General features: G+C 41.0%; 1 protein-coding gene across 3 annotated transcripts in view; it reads left to right on the plus strand.

Annotated features, from left to right (window-relative positions):
* Nucleotides 1-14,378, plus strand: part of afap1.L (actin filament associated protein 1 L homeolog) — a 104,732-nt gene that overhangs the window by 41,733 nt on the left and 48,621 nt on the right. For all 3 annotated transcript variants that reach the window (XM_018228470.2, XM_018228465.2, XM_018228479.2), the window contains exons 2-6: nt 128-256; nt 2,539-2,636; nt 8,416-8,524; nt 10,647-10,858; nt 12,072-12,251. In XM_018228470.2, coding sequence (XP_018083959.1) covers nt 128-256; nt 2,539-2,636; nt 8,416-8,524; nt 10,647-10,858; nt 12,072-12,251 — 728 coding nt within the window. The remainder of the gene's footprint in view (nt 1-127; nt 257-2,538; nt 2,637-8,415; nt 8,525-10,646; nt 10,859-12,071; nt 12,252-14,378) is intronic.

A 14,378-nucleotide genomic window follows, 5' to 3' on the forward strand; every position in this document is an offset into this window, starting at 1 on the left:
CCACTTTGTCATCCATAGGCAACAAAGTGCTCTGTGTGTCACTGCCCTTAAAAATGTATAGTGCATTGTGCCAATTGCCAAACTGTGTTTTATTAAATATTGAACTATCTGCTTTGTTTACTTGCAGAAATGGAGGAACTCATAGTGGAACTGCGGCTGTTTCTTGACCTGTTGGACCATGAATATCTCACAACAACAGTCCGAGAGAAAAAGACTTTAATAAGCAACATCCTGTACAGGATTCAGTCAGCCAGAGGTCAGTATATAGAGAGGGGTTTCATTCAGTCATTGGTTGGTCCTTATATATAGGGAGCGGGGGCTCATTCAGTCATCTGAAGACCAGTATATAGGGAGAGGGGGCTCATTCAATCATCCAGAGACCAGTATATAGGGAGAGGGGGCTCATTCATTTAGTATATAGGGAGAGGGGGCTCATGCAGTTTTCCAGACATTTTTATATAGGGAGAGGGGACTCATAAAGTAATCCATAAGTTAGTATATAGGGAGAGGGGTTTCATTCAGTCATCTGTTGGTCCTTATATATAGGGAGAGGGGGCTCATGCAGTCATCCGGAGACCAGTATATAGGGAGAGGGGGCTCATTCAGTCATCCGGAGACCTGTATATGGAAAGGGGGCTCATTCAGTCATCCGGAGACCAGTATATGCAGACGGGGCTCATTTAGTTAGTATATAGGGAGAGGAGGCTCATGCAGTCATCCAGAGACCAGTATATAGGGAGAGGCGGCTTATTCAGTTATTATATAGGGAGAGGGGGCTCATTCAGTTATCCATAAATTAGTATATAGGGAGAGGGGGCTCATGCAGTCATCCAGAGACCAGTATATAGGCAGAGGGGGCTCATTCAGTTATTATATAGGGAGAGGGGGCTCATTCAGTCATCCGGAGACCAGTATATAGGGAGAGGGGGCTCATTCAGTCATCCGGAGACCTGTATATAGGGAAAGGGGGCTCATTCAGTCATCCGGAGACCTGTATATAGGGAAAGGGGGCTCATTCAGTCACCCAGAGACCAGTATATAGGCAGAGGGGGCTCATTTAGTTAGTATATAGGGAGAGGGAGCTCATGCAGTCATCCAGAGACCAGTATATAGGGAGAGGCGGCTCATTCAGTTAGTATATTGGGAGAGGGGGCTCACGCAGTTTTCCAGATGTTTGTATATTGGGAGAGGGGACTCATTAAGTTATCCATAAGTCAGTATATAGGGAGAGGGGGCTCATTCAGTCATCCGGAGACCAGTATATAGGCAGAGGGGGCTCATTCAGTTAGTATATAGGGAGAGGGGGCTCATTCAGTCACCCGGAGACCAATATATAGGGAGAGGGAGCTCATTCAGTCATCCAGAAGTTTGTATATAGCGAGAGGGGGCTCATGCAGTTTTCCAGACTTTAGTATATAGGGAAAGGGGGCTCATTCAGTTGTCCATAAGTTAGTATATAAGGAGAGGGGGCTCATTCAGTTATCCAGAGGTTAGTATATTAGGATCATTCATGCAGTGGGGCTTATCTTATATCCCAATGATAAATAAAGGTGGCTGTAATAGTTTTTAGTCTGGTGTCCCCTAAGGGGAAATGTAGCTGTTGAGATGCAAGAGGATAAAGCACTGTGGCCTTTATTTACTAAGGGGGATTGCAATTTTTTTTGAGTTGCGGTTTCATTTTGGCTTCCTTCTTTCTTCTAATTACAGTGCACAGAGTTTCAATGTGTCCATCACATTGGAATTCAACATTTTCCATGCCCAAGGCTTTGTACCTAGTTTTAAATATAACCTGAAAGGCATATCAGTCTGCCCACAGAACACGATTACTGGTACTTTCAAGTAGGTTAAAAAAAAGTGAATTTATTAATGGGTTGGTTCACCTTTATATTGGCATTTAGTATGTTATTGATTGCCCTATATTTTGAACTTTTTATTGACCACTCCTAAACAGCTTCCTGTTTCCTATGGTAATGGGCCCCTAGCAACCATATAGCCACAGAGAACTAGGGATCTGTAAAGCAAAATGTTAATTAAATGCTAAATGTTAATTTTATTTTGGACTACTCCTTTAATCCATTATGGCACACACATACAAGAACATGCTAATACCTGGGTATTATTAAGTAAAACAAGACAATTTGCATGAAATTTATATTTTTGCATGACTATTTAGCCACCCTCACCCACTTTCCTTACATGTCACATGCTGGTAAGTGATGCAGAAGTAATTTTATCTTTATAATCCGTGGCAGAAGGCAGTCAAAGGTAAAATATGCATTGTATGCTGTTTATGTTTTTTGCTACATTATTTACTAAAAGTGAGTGAACTTGGTTGTTCTGGTTTAAATTAGGGAGAATGTAGCTCATTAGGCAAATTACAATGGGTTGGTGATAAATCTTATCCGAGTGCGCTAGACCACAAATAAAAATATGCTATTCTGATCCGAGATCCTTTTAGATACTGTTTCCTAAATGTTCTTCAGATGTTTGTTTCTTTGCCAAGGTTTTACAATACATGTATATCTTTTATTTTTATAGAATCTGAACTGAAGATTCATAACCACAGAGCAGAGATGCCTTGCAGTGTGCCTGCTCCACCTCAGATGCCTCTGCCAGAAATCCCTCAGCAGTGGCTGGTAAGAACTGTCTCATAGAGTGTTTAAAGGGGAACTAAATAAACATAGCTTTGATTTTTACTTTTAGCACCCCCACTTAGGGCATCCTCCCTTAAAACTCAGTGGTATCTTTACCTTACCTTAATATGCAGAGTTGCACAGGGTGGGAGTTGGTGGCTGCCATCTTTGCTTGCGTCACAGTTGGTTTTATGGCTTCTTGGTAGTTTATTGGCAGTTGTCAATGATCAGGAGCATCTTGACCGAAAGACTTTCTGGTTCTGGATTCCAGCATTCATGCTTCTGGTTGGCAATGGCCACCAAGGAGCCTCAATCAAAGATGGCAGCTGCCAGCTCTATTGAACAATTGTCTACGTAGAGAGATATGTTACTGCGGGCCCCTGGGGTATGCCAGAGAGCTAATCTAATAGCAGGCTGGTCTTACTTTTAAGTAACCAGTTTCCATGCTTGTAACCAGTAAAAATACATTGTGGCATTGATCCAAAAACATTAAATGTACGGTGTCAGCATAACGTTACTTTCCTATTGGCACCATATTTTCTATGTTTACCTTTTTTCTAAAGGGCTTATAAAAGGTGTTCTTTCACTTTACATCGGGGGTTCATAGAGTTAAAGAAAATGCACCCCAGGGCAAAGAAGCAGAGAATGGATGGATGACATTTTGACTATAAACATGACAAAAACACATAGAACTTGCCTCCAAACGACTTTCTGGTGGCTGTGGAAAATCATGTGAAAACCACTATAAATAAGTCACAGTGGACATGGGTATTTTCATTGTTATCAAGGGTAACTGTCTTCAATTGTCTAAAAAGTTAATATTTACTTTGCCTTTAATTCCCCCACGGGACACAGGGCGGGAGGAGTGCTGTAACATTAGCAAACTTGTCAGCACGGCCTCGGATCCTTGTACTTGGATGAGTAGCAGAGCTATAATCTCTTCCAGAATAACTGAACTTGGGGTCATTATAAGAAGAGTTTGGAATTCACAGAAGGGCGGGAGCCACAGAATATCCCTGCACATTGTTGGCTTTCCCTTTCTCACTGTGTCAGCACCCAAATTTCTCTTCTGCCAGTAGTTGGGTCACAATTCAGGCTCGTCTAGAAAGAGACTCTTTCTCTTCTGAGGGGGAGTTTTTAAGTCAAACATTAGACTGGATTTGCAATTTGCAACTGAGCGAAGAACTTAGTGCAACTTATTTTGTGTCGTGTAACTGCTGAGCCCTTAGCCCAGCAAATTGATTGTAGGAGATATTCAGGTATGGAAGTGCCATTTCAGGGCCTTTTCTGCTTCCTGCAACCTGAACATGCTACATCCTATAGCACTATAATCTTTGGGCCAGAGGATACTGACATAAGTGCGGAAGAGAAACGGAACATAAAATTGCATCCCTCAAAACCCATACCCTAAGGACTTGTACAGGAACCCACAGGAGGTACTATATCCCCCCCCCCCCTGCCGCTCACAATCCCTCAACAGCTCTGCTTCTTCTCTTCCACTGGGGGACTGGGTGGGTGGGAGATTTAAACAGCTGTCAAAATCTCCTGTCCAGTCCCTAGTGGGCAGGATGCCCCCCCCCCCATTTTGTACCCTAGGCCCACCCAATGTTTGCACCCTAGGCCCGGGCCTTTGTGGCTTGCACACAAATCTGGGCCTGGCTCGTAGTTACACAAAGATTTGCAGCTATGGGGGGGGCAGCTCCATAGTAAATAAATCCTAAAGTCATCCATGGTGGCCCTTGCTTAAAGGAAACTATACCCCCAAAATGAACACTTAAGTTACAGTAAGTTTATATCATATTAAGTGGCATAGTAAAGAATCTTACCAAACTGGAATATATATTTAAGTAAATCTTGCCCTTTTACATCTCATCCCTTGAAACACCCTTTTGTGATGGTCTGTGTGCTGCCTCAGAGATCACCTGACCAGAAATACTGCAGCTCTGTAACAGACAACTCTGTTAATTGGCTCATGTGACCTAACATGTATGGTTTATTTGTTGTGTTTGTGTGCACGATGAATCCTAGGATCACAGGGGACGGCCCTTATTTTTTAAAATGGAAGTTTTCTATTTTTGATTACCCAATGGCACATACTACTAAAAAAGTACATTAATATGAAAATGGTTTATTAACATGAAGCAGGGTTTTACATATGAGCTGTTTTATGCAATATCTTTTTATAGAGACCTACATTGTTTGAGGGGTATTGTTTTCCTTTAATTCTGCATTTGCTTACAGTACCATAGCAGTGTGAGCAGTTCTCCTGACCAGCCATTATGATGAAAGGGGTCACAGTTTTATGCTCCAAGTTTCCTGAAATAAATGTGCAATGAAAGTTTAAGCTATAAGTCATAGAGCTTGTGTTCTTTGTAGTGGAAATAATCAACCTGTGGCCGTCTGACAGTTGATGAATTATGCAAGCTAGTTTGGCTCTCCCTGATTTGTGATCAGAATAGGGTAAGCTCTGGAATGTCTTAGCAGCAACAATGGCTATGGGCTTATGTGGTGGAACATAAACATTCCACTCCTATGATCAGATTCTGCTGTACATAACAATGGAGCTGGTGGGAAAAGCCTCATAGGAAATTCCACGCCGGCGACTTATATTGACACCATTGTTAATGCAAATATTTGGTAGTGCTAACAGCATGGCTACTCATAGATTCCATGTACTGTTCCACATGCAGTTGCAGGATACAATGCTCGGTTAACGCAACAAACAATCATGTGCAAAGATTTCATAGCTGATAGAGAAATGCTTCTAGGCTGTGCAATCATTGTGATGGAAAGAGAAGTTTAAGGGTAGAACTCCGATCGAGCCGACACGTCGCCATGCGATGAAACTCATGCGACGTGTCGGATGTTCTGAAGATACAGAAAGTGAAGGAGAAATCGCAGGTAAGAACTACATTTATCCGACTGTTGGATGCAGCGTTTTAAATGTAGTTCTTACCTGCGATTTCTCTTTCACTTCCTGTATCTTCAGAACATCATACACTAGAGTCCTGCAGAGGGTCGGGTTACCCGCAAAAACCTCTGGTACCCTGCGGGTGTGGGTATAGATGCGGGTCGGCGTTTCTGCGGGTCGCTCCGCTGGTCTTCTCAATAGAGATTTTTACTCCCTTTTTATGATCATGATTACTCCAATGATGTCACGTCCGGTTTACAATGACAGAACTTCCTGTTTTACTCCTTTTTTTTCTGACCATGCCTATTTCTGATGATCTCACTTCCGGTTTTCAATGACCGTACTTCCTGATTCTTGATGGTCAGCGGGTCGCAGGTCCGGGTTGTGAATAAGGTACTTGCGGGTCGGGTAGCGGGTCCAAGCGGGTAAGAATGCAGGTCTGCGTTGCAGGTTGCGGGTACGGGTTCGGTAGGGGTTCCAAAAAATGGACCGGCGCAGGACTCTATCCTACACGTCTTGCGCGTTTCTTTGCATGGCGACATGTCGGTTTGAGCCGCACCGTGGAGTTTTACCCTAAAAAGTAGCAATCTAGTACTGTAATCCTGCTAATTTATGGAGTCCTGTATTAGAAAAAGTATCCGTAGTCTATTGGCTACATGGGGGGGAATGTAATTAAAAGTCTCATGTGTTATTTAAAATGGGGTCTTTGTGAATGTGTAGCACTGCTCACAATGTAAAATCAGTTGCTGGCAAATATTACATTGCACATTTTCGCTAAGCAAAGGTTTAGCGTTAAAACCTGGCTCCTATAGACTGTTGATTATATTTAGACCTTTACTTTAATGTGATACAAATAAAACTGAATAGCCCCTTTTTGGACTGTATTCTAACAACCTGCTCTTTAAATAGGTAAAGGTGGCCATACACGGGCCAATAAAAGCTGCAGACAGATCCAGTCGGCAGCTTAATGGTCCATGTAGGTGGCCCTCTGACCGGCTTCCCCGATCAATATCTTGCCGAAAGTCCACCAGATGTAGATCGGACAGGGGTAAAAATCTGACTGCGATCCGACTACCCTTATTCTTTGCATTATGATTCGATCGCTGTGCCCTAGGACCCATGATCGGATCAGCCCGATATGGTCCCCCCTAAGGTGGGCATACTGGGGAGGCGTTCGCTTGTTTGGCGACATTGCCAAATGAGGGGATCTCTCCGTGTATGGCCACCGTAAGTCGTTATTAAAGGGAAAGTCCCACTTCATAGTAAAACAAAAAAAATCATAATTACCAGGTGGTAAGATCCACAGGAGAAACCATGTTCATAGAAGACTTGGACATGACTGCCCATCGCCACTAATGAATGTAGTAGAAAATCCCTTACCTTTGACATCAATGAAGCTAGGATAAGTTTTTGTTTTTATCTACTGCCCCTTTAAATGCAGTGTGCCATATACATATATCATTATAGGTATTGTACAGTGTTCTGAGCTATTTTTCTTGGTCCTGGAAAGACATTCCCTGTTCTGTTTCAGTGGGTTTATTCATTTAAAACCAAATAATAAGACCATTTAAGCAAGGAACATTCCTTGACATGCCTACATGCCATGTAGCCTTCTATATCAGCTTGAAAGTACAGCAAGTGCACCTAAATCCTAAATTGATTCCATCTGTGTTGACGTTGGCTAAGCATTCTGGTCCAACCCAACTAGCGCTATAAAGGTATCTACCCTTTTTCGGCTTTTATTTCCTTAATCTTTGTTTCCTGTTATTCCTTAAGGAAGCCCGTACGTATAATGAGAAAAGGCCCATTTCAGACTAAAGCTTGGGAGAATGTGGAATTATGTTCTATTCAGTGTTTTTCTTCTAGAACTCCTCCCCTCACATAAGAGATTCATTACTGAATAATGAATTGGTCTGTGAGCTACTGCACTGGAGACCCTTTATCAGCCATATCCTGAAGCTTCTGAATCAGGGGCCTCAATGTTTTCAAAAGAAAATGTTAAAAATAAACATAGAAATCAACTTTAGGAAATTTTTCTGCATGATGTGGTTGTGTTGGTTTTGGGTTCAGCTTCATAGATTATATAAACAAATAAATGACCACGGTCATGGTGCCAACAGGTTCTTCGGGCTTGTGCTTATTTTCCCTAAAGGTTGTGCTGTGCCTTTAATACGCAAAGCAGTAATAATTCTGCAACTGAAGAGACACAATGGACTGTAAATACAGATTAAATTCACACGATGGCTCATTGTTGCCTTGAATAAGTCACTTTTCTGTAATGGCGGTCACACATAGGATGATTTTTAGACTTGGTGAGTCTTGTTGGCCACTATGTTATCATTTGATACATTAGTTGCTGCAGGCTTTCCTTCTGAGCACTTTTGCAAGTTCCATGAATTATTATTTTCATTTATTGTTCAAGATATTGGCAGTTTTGGCTACTGTGGGTGCTAAATAAGGGCTGTGATTGGCCTAGCGCCAATGTAGCTTGGCAATCTAAAGCAGACTCTCATTGGCAGAAGAAGAATGGTAAAACATAAGAAGCAGTTGAACAAGAGAATTTTTTATGATATGCATAGAGCTGTGGGCATATGTTAACTGTATGGGTGGACCTTTAGGGAAGAAAGTGTATGGATTGCCTATAAATGACCTGTCCCTTTTAGCTAGTAACCTGTTTTCACTTTTTTAGCTTATCTTTCTCTTGCACCACTACTGGGTGTGGGTTGTAAATGGGTGGGTCAGCGTTGGACTTGACCTTTGTTTATTTCAATTTTCTCATCACTATTTGGCAATGTATTTTGTGAAAAGAGAAAATATTTTGTTTGTTGTTTCATGCATTGGTAAAAAAATGTTTACGCTGTTTCGTTTCAGCCTCCAGATAATGGACCTCCTCCTCTTCCAACGTCTTCCCTTCCCGAGGGCTACTACGAGGAAGCTGTACCACTCGGCCCTGGAAAGGCTCCAGAGTACATCACTTCTAGTAAGTAATTGCTGGGGGAAAGCAGCACACTGCTAATTGTGACAATAAAACCATGGTTTGGATCAAGTACAAGGTACAGGTATGGGACCTGTTGTCTAGAATGCTTGGGACCTGGGGTTTCCAGTAATTTAGATCTTCATACCTTAAGTCTACTAGAAAATCATGTAAACATTAAATAAACCAAATAGGCTGGTTTTGCTTCCAATGAGGATTAATTATATCTTAGTTTGGATCAAGTTCAAGCTCCTGTTTTATTATTACAAATAAAAAGGAAATCATTTAAAAAAAAATTTAAGATCATTTGGATAAAATGGAGTCTATGGGAGATGGACTTTCCGTAATTTAGAGCTTTCTAGCTAGCGGGTTGCCGGATAACAGATCCCATACCTTTACTGCTTTATTACTACAGGTATGGGATCTGTTATCTGGAAACCCATTATCCAGAGAGCTCCGAATAACTGACAGCCCTCTCCCATAGACTCCATTTTATCGAAATAATCCAAATTTTAAAAAAGATTTCCTGTAATAATAAAACAATACCTTGTACTTGATCCAAACTAAGATATCATTAATCCTTATTGGAAACAAAACCAGCCTATTGAGTTTATTTAATGTCCTGAATACCCCAAGTCCCGAGCATCCTGTATAACAGGTCCCATACATGTACTGTGAAAAAGGGAATACTTTTTAAAAATTTGATTTCTTTGATTAAAATTCTGGGCTTTATGGATACCAGGTTTCCAGTTAATGGATCATTTACCTGTAGAACCAAAATGGTTTCTAAATGCCACTGCCTCCCCATGTTTCCTATGTGAATTGCCTGTGTTCAGTTCATAGTGTCATTGTGTAGAATGCATGTGTAATGTAATGTTGTAGGTCTAGCAACTCCTAGAAACCAGTTTGCAAATGTTACCCGTTGATTCATTGATATGGGGTGGCTATTACAGAGATGTGTGTTCTGAACCTGAGACCTGCAATGTTTCCCTTTAAATACTCAGTGGACAGATGTGTTCAAGGTTCTTTGGGGTCAGTTCCCAGGTATGCACACATTTCAGTGTTAAAAATAAAAAGGTTAAATGTTGGCAGTAAGGAGTCCTCTTTTCACCTCCACGTCTGACAGCGGTAATCCAATCCAGACTTTAGTGAGCCTCTTTAATTTTCTAATGATTTAGCTTGGCGCAACTTCCCACAGCAACGCTGAAAGCTTGGCACCACCTGCCCTGCCATTCTAATGACCCTCCCGTCTCCTGCCAAACATTTGCCGTTTAGTTGCTGACACAGCCTCTACAATGCGGCTTGCGAGGAAATAAATAACAGAGCATTATTTTGGTTGACAAAACAGAATCTCTAGGAAAACAAAAATTATATTATTCGTTTTTTTTGTGGTTTGAGCACTCATGTGAGGCCAACGGCTGGGCTGTTCTCTCTCACAAAATGTCAATAAAAGTACAGAATTGCTTCTTCTCTGCGGGACTAGAACATTTTTCACAGCTGGGTGTCCACATTGAAGTAACGTTCTCTGTTTTCTGTGGAAATCATTTGTTTTAGCAAAAAAAAAAAAAGAGCTGGATGGTCTCCATGCTGGGATATGGTTTTGCTACATCAACATGAAAAAGATTTATATACATGTGCAAAGCATGGAAGGAAATTTACGGGGCATTTTTAGCTGGTTCGGATCTGTGCTGAAGTCAAAGCTTCAGTTCTCTGTCTCTCTTGAATGTAGACAATATCAATAAAATAAATAAATACAAAAAAGTCTCAGTAGGCTTATTTATTAAAAGAAATAAAGAACCAAATACGGAACAGCCTAATAGCTTTTCATCCCAGATCTCACCATAATTGACCTTCAAGTTGGGGTTCAGGAGTATCTAGAAGACCAAACAGGCATTATTCCCTAATTTCACCCCATATGAACTTCAGGCTGAGGCCCCTCCCCTTTATTGGCTCCTTTCCCCAGTTCGGAAATCAATCAATTTGCTAGAATGTGGAAGCCACAACAGAGCTTTGAGGACCTGCTTACAGCGCTAGGAAGCTTTTTTGTTATTATGGCTCTCATTGCTATTTATTTTTCTGTAGCAGCATTCTAGCATTCTAACATAAGCCTTTTTGTGTCCTTATCAAGACTATGACTCGGATGCAATGAGCAGCTCATATGAATCGTATGATGAGGAGGAAGAGGATGGCAAAGGGCAGAAGAAGAGGATTCAGTGGCCTTCAGAAGAAGCATCTATGGATCTTGTGAAAGATGCCAAAATTTGTGCATTCCTTCTTCGGAAAAAAAGATTCGGCCAGTGGACCAAACTTCTGTGTGTCGTCAAAGAAAACAAATTATTGGTAATTAGTTACTTCGCTGTTATATCTTCCTTCGCTGTTGATCCTCCATTTGAGGCATATGTGTTGGTTTTTTCCAATATTTTTCCAATATCTATTTCATCCATATAGCGAGATTACAGATTCACCATATAACAAATTTGGTTAAATAAGAAATTGGCCAAGTTGCTGTGTAGCCATAAGGGCAGCCATTCAAGGCACAGGTTACATAGCAGATACCAGATGCACTCTGTAGAATCCCATTGTATTCTATTACAGAGCTTATCTGTTATCTGATAAGTAACCTTTACCGTTTTTCCTTTTTCAACTTGAATGGCTGCCTCCATGGCTACATACCAACCTATTTATATAAACTGTAGTCGTTTTCTACAACAAAAACACAACTTTAACCAATGCAAAGCAACAGTACATTATATTTTAATTACTTTAAAATGCTTTTAATTTTTTTTAGTATTACTGTTCCTTTAAATGTGTCCTCTACCTAAAACCTGACTTTTTTTCACAACAGAAGAAAATGTAATGCAAAAAAACTTTCCAATGTGTATTCAATGTACATTAATGGTTTTACTTGTAACTGTAACTGCACTGGAAAGCAGTGTTTGTTTGTCCATTTCTACTCTCAGTAGTCAGGTCTCCTCCAGGTCTGTTAATCAGCTGGCTTGCAAAATTGTTTGAGGAGTGAAAGCCTGGAGTTAAGAGAATGTAAAGGGAAAGTCAGATACTGCTTTTAGAGGATGCTCTGGATGGTTTTCTAAGCACTTTTGCAAAATGTTTTTGTTTCAAAGCTTTTTAGCTGTTTATTAACAATACCACCTGCTGGTTAGTTACTTTTATTGTGCAGTTGGAGAGGCAGGAAAAAGAGATGTGTACAGAAGGAAACAAAAACAAAAAAACTGTTCTAATGTTGCTCAGGTCATGAAAGAGATGAAAAAAAGAAAGAAGTTTCTGATCTCTTTCCTGAGTAAAGCAACATCAGAGCAGCTGGGGCAGTTATTCTCTTTGATCCCATATGTGCCCCCTCTGTTACTTGTTGACTTTAACCATGACCCATTCACTAATGTGACCCTGTTGACGTTAAGGCAGACGGATGGCCCTTTAAGCTATAAAGGTGATAAAGTGGCATCTCTGATATATACTGTATGTACAGTACTCTACCCCTTAACCGTATACCCTTTCTTATTGTGATGTAAATTCTTTTCCCCTTCCTTTTCACAAGTGCTACAAAACTTCTAAGGACCAGCAACCGCAAATGGAGCTGCCGCTGAATGGCTGTGCGGTTACCTATGTGCCAAAAGACAGCAAGAAGAAGAAGCATGAGCTCAAGGTTACTCACCAAGGGACCGATGCCTTAGTTCTTGCAGTGCAGAGTGAGGAACAGGCAGAGCAGTGGCTGAAGGTAAGTGACATAATGGCTGGTATTGTGAACCAATCAGGCTTTTTTCTAACAACTGTGGCCTTGGAATCTTTTTTTTTATGCGTGACACTTGCATTGGAAATGTTTTAAGAGTACTGGAAATGCTGCTGTCGAGCAAAAGTTTGCTTATGAATTTAGAGAAGACTTCTGTTCTCAGTAATTTGCCTTTACTTTTTGTTGATCCAAAGGAAGGCAGAGAGGCCTGTGCCCACTTGTATTGTTGTGCAGCATTTGGCACCCTTGTAGCAGATGAAATTCTTACTGGTTTATAATCCAGAGTGTAGCACTGGCAATAAGAAATCAGAAGAGGGTGGGACATGGCAGTGTTTGGGGGCAGCACTGTCATAAAAGGACTAATTCACATGGGAGAATCCCTATCATTGCAGAGAAATACTATAAAACTGTGCCTGTGCCGGAACAGGTATACCCCACAATTCTGCAAAAAAAAATCATATGTTGACCCTTTAAATCAGGGGTCCCCAACTGTTTTTTACCCACAAGCCACATTCAAATGTAAAAAGAGTTAGGGGTGCCAAAAATGCGCTAAGATTGGCTATTGGTGACCCCTATGTGGACTGGCAGCCTACAGGAGGCTCTATTTGGCAATACATCTGTTTTTTATGCAACCAAAACTTGCCTCCAAGTCAGGAAATAAAAAATAAGCCCCTGCTTTGAGGCCACTTGGAGCAACATCCAAGGGGTTGGGGAGCAACATGTTGCTAATTAGCCAATGGTTGGGGATCACTGCTTTTAATAAAATCCAGAGTTTTACTAGGGGTGTGAGCTTTAGCAAGGACTACACACTGCTCAACATACTCCTTCCTTCAACTTACTCCTCTTGAGCGAGTATCACAGCTATATTGTGGCTCCATTGATTTCCTCTAGTAATAGGTGTGTATGAAACTCAATAATTCATATTATGCAGCATGTTCCATGGCACAATTTGAGGGATTTACCTTTGCATTTCCTTTCTGCTCAGTAAATGTATTGGAACGATGGCTTTGTAGGTCAGGCGAAAACCAGCATTCGACCATACTTCAAGGGCGTAAATATTTCTCTTCTTATTTGTGCACCTATTTGTATATATTTAAATGACAGTGGATTTATATATATATATATATATATATATATATATATATATATATATATATATATACATACATACATACATACATACATACATACATACATACATACATACATATATATATATATATATATATATATATATATATATATATATATAAATCTATATATATAAAGCAGATCTGCCCTAAGAAATTATTCCAAATTCTACTTTATGTTAGTTAAGCAAAATAAACTCCACTTACGCTTTATAAATGATTTCAATCTTGTTTCTTTTATTCTTGGAATTCAAAATCACATGAAGCAAGCAGGCACTATTTTGTGGACACTGTGATTAAGGCAAGCTTTTCACCATGCCAAAATATTGTTTAGGCACCAGAATGGAGCACCTGATGTCCATGTCTTTGTACTGGCTACACAGTTAGATGTGACAGGGACGGGCCAAGGTATTTTGGCACCCTAGACAAGGGCTTCAATCAGCACCCCCACCCATTAAGCCTTACCATTTCCTACCTTACCATTACAGTTTAATTTTTCAGTAGGATCATTTTATCACATCACACATTACCTGTACCAGCAAGCCCATCAGCCATCATATTGCCCCAATGTACATGTACCAAAAGCCATCATTCTGCCCCCCCCCGTACCTGTGCTATAAGCACAGCAGCCATCATATTGCCAATCTTTATCTGTGCCAGCAGCAACCAAAAATTAATCAGATTATATTGCTCCCAAGTATCAATGTACCTGTGCCAGCAGCAACAGCAAAAATACCTGTGCCAGCAGGATGTGTCAGAATACAAGCCCTGGCGGGTTTTCCTTTATTTCTGTTGGAATGTCTTTGGTGCGATCAGCGAGCCACACCAACAAGCCAGCTCTCTGACTCAGCGACGGCATTGACGTGCATGCGTATGCACCACCTCACTGCCGCACAGCACAGGAGTATGTGAATGAGAGCGCTTAAGGTGGCTACTACTCACATGCAAGAGGGAGGTGAAGTGAGGTGGCGGGGCAGTGGATTCA

The sequence above is a fragment of the Xenopus laevis genome, chromosome 1L (assembly GCF_017654675.1).
Source record: "Xenopus laevis strain J_2021 chromosome 1L, Xenopus_laevis_v10.1, whole genome shotgun sequence".
Classification (NCBI taxonomy): Eukaryota; Metazoa; Chordata; class Amphibia; order Anura; family Pipidae; genus Xenopus; species Xenopus laevis.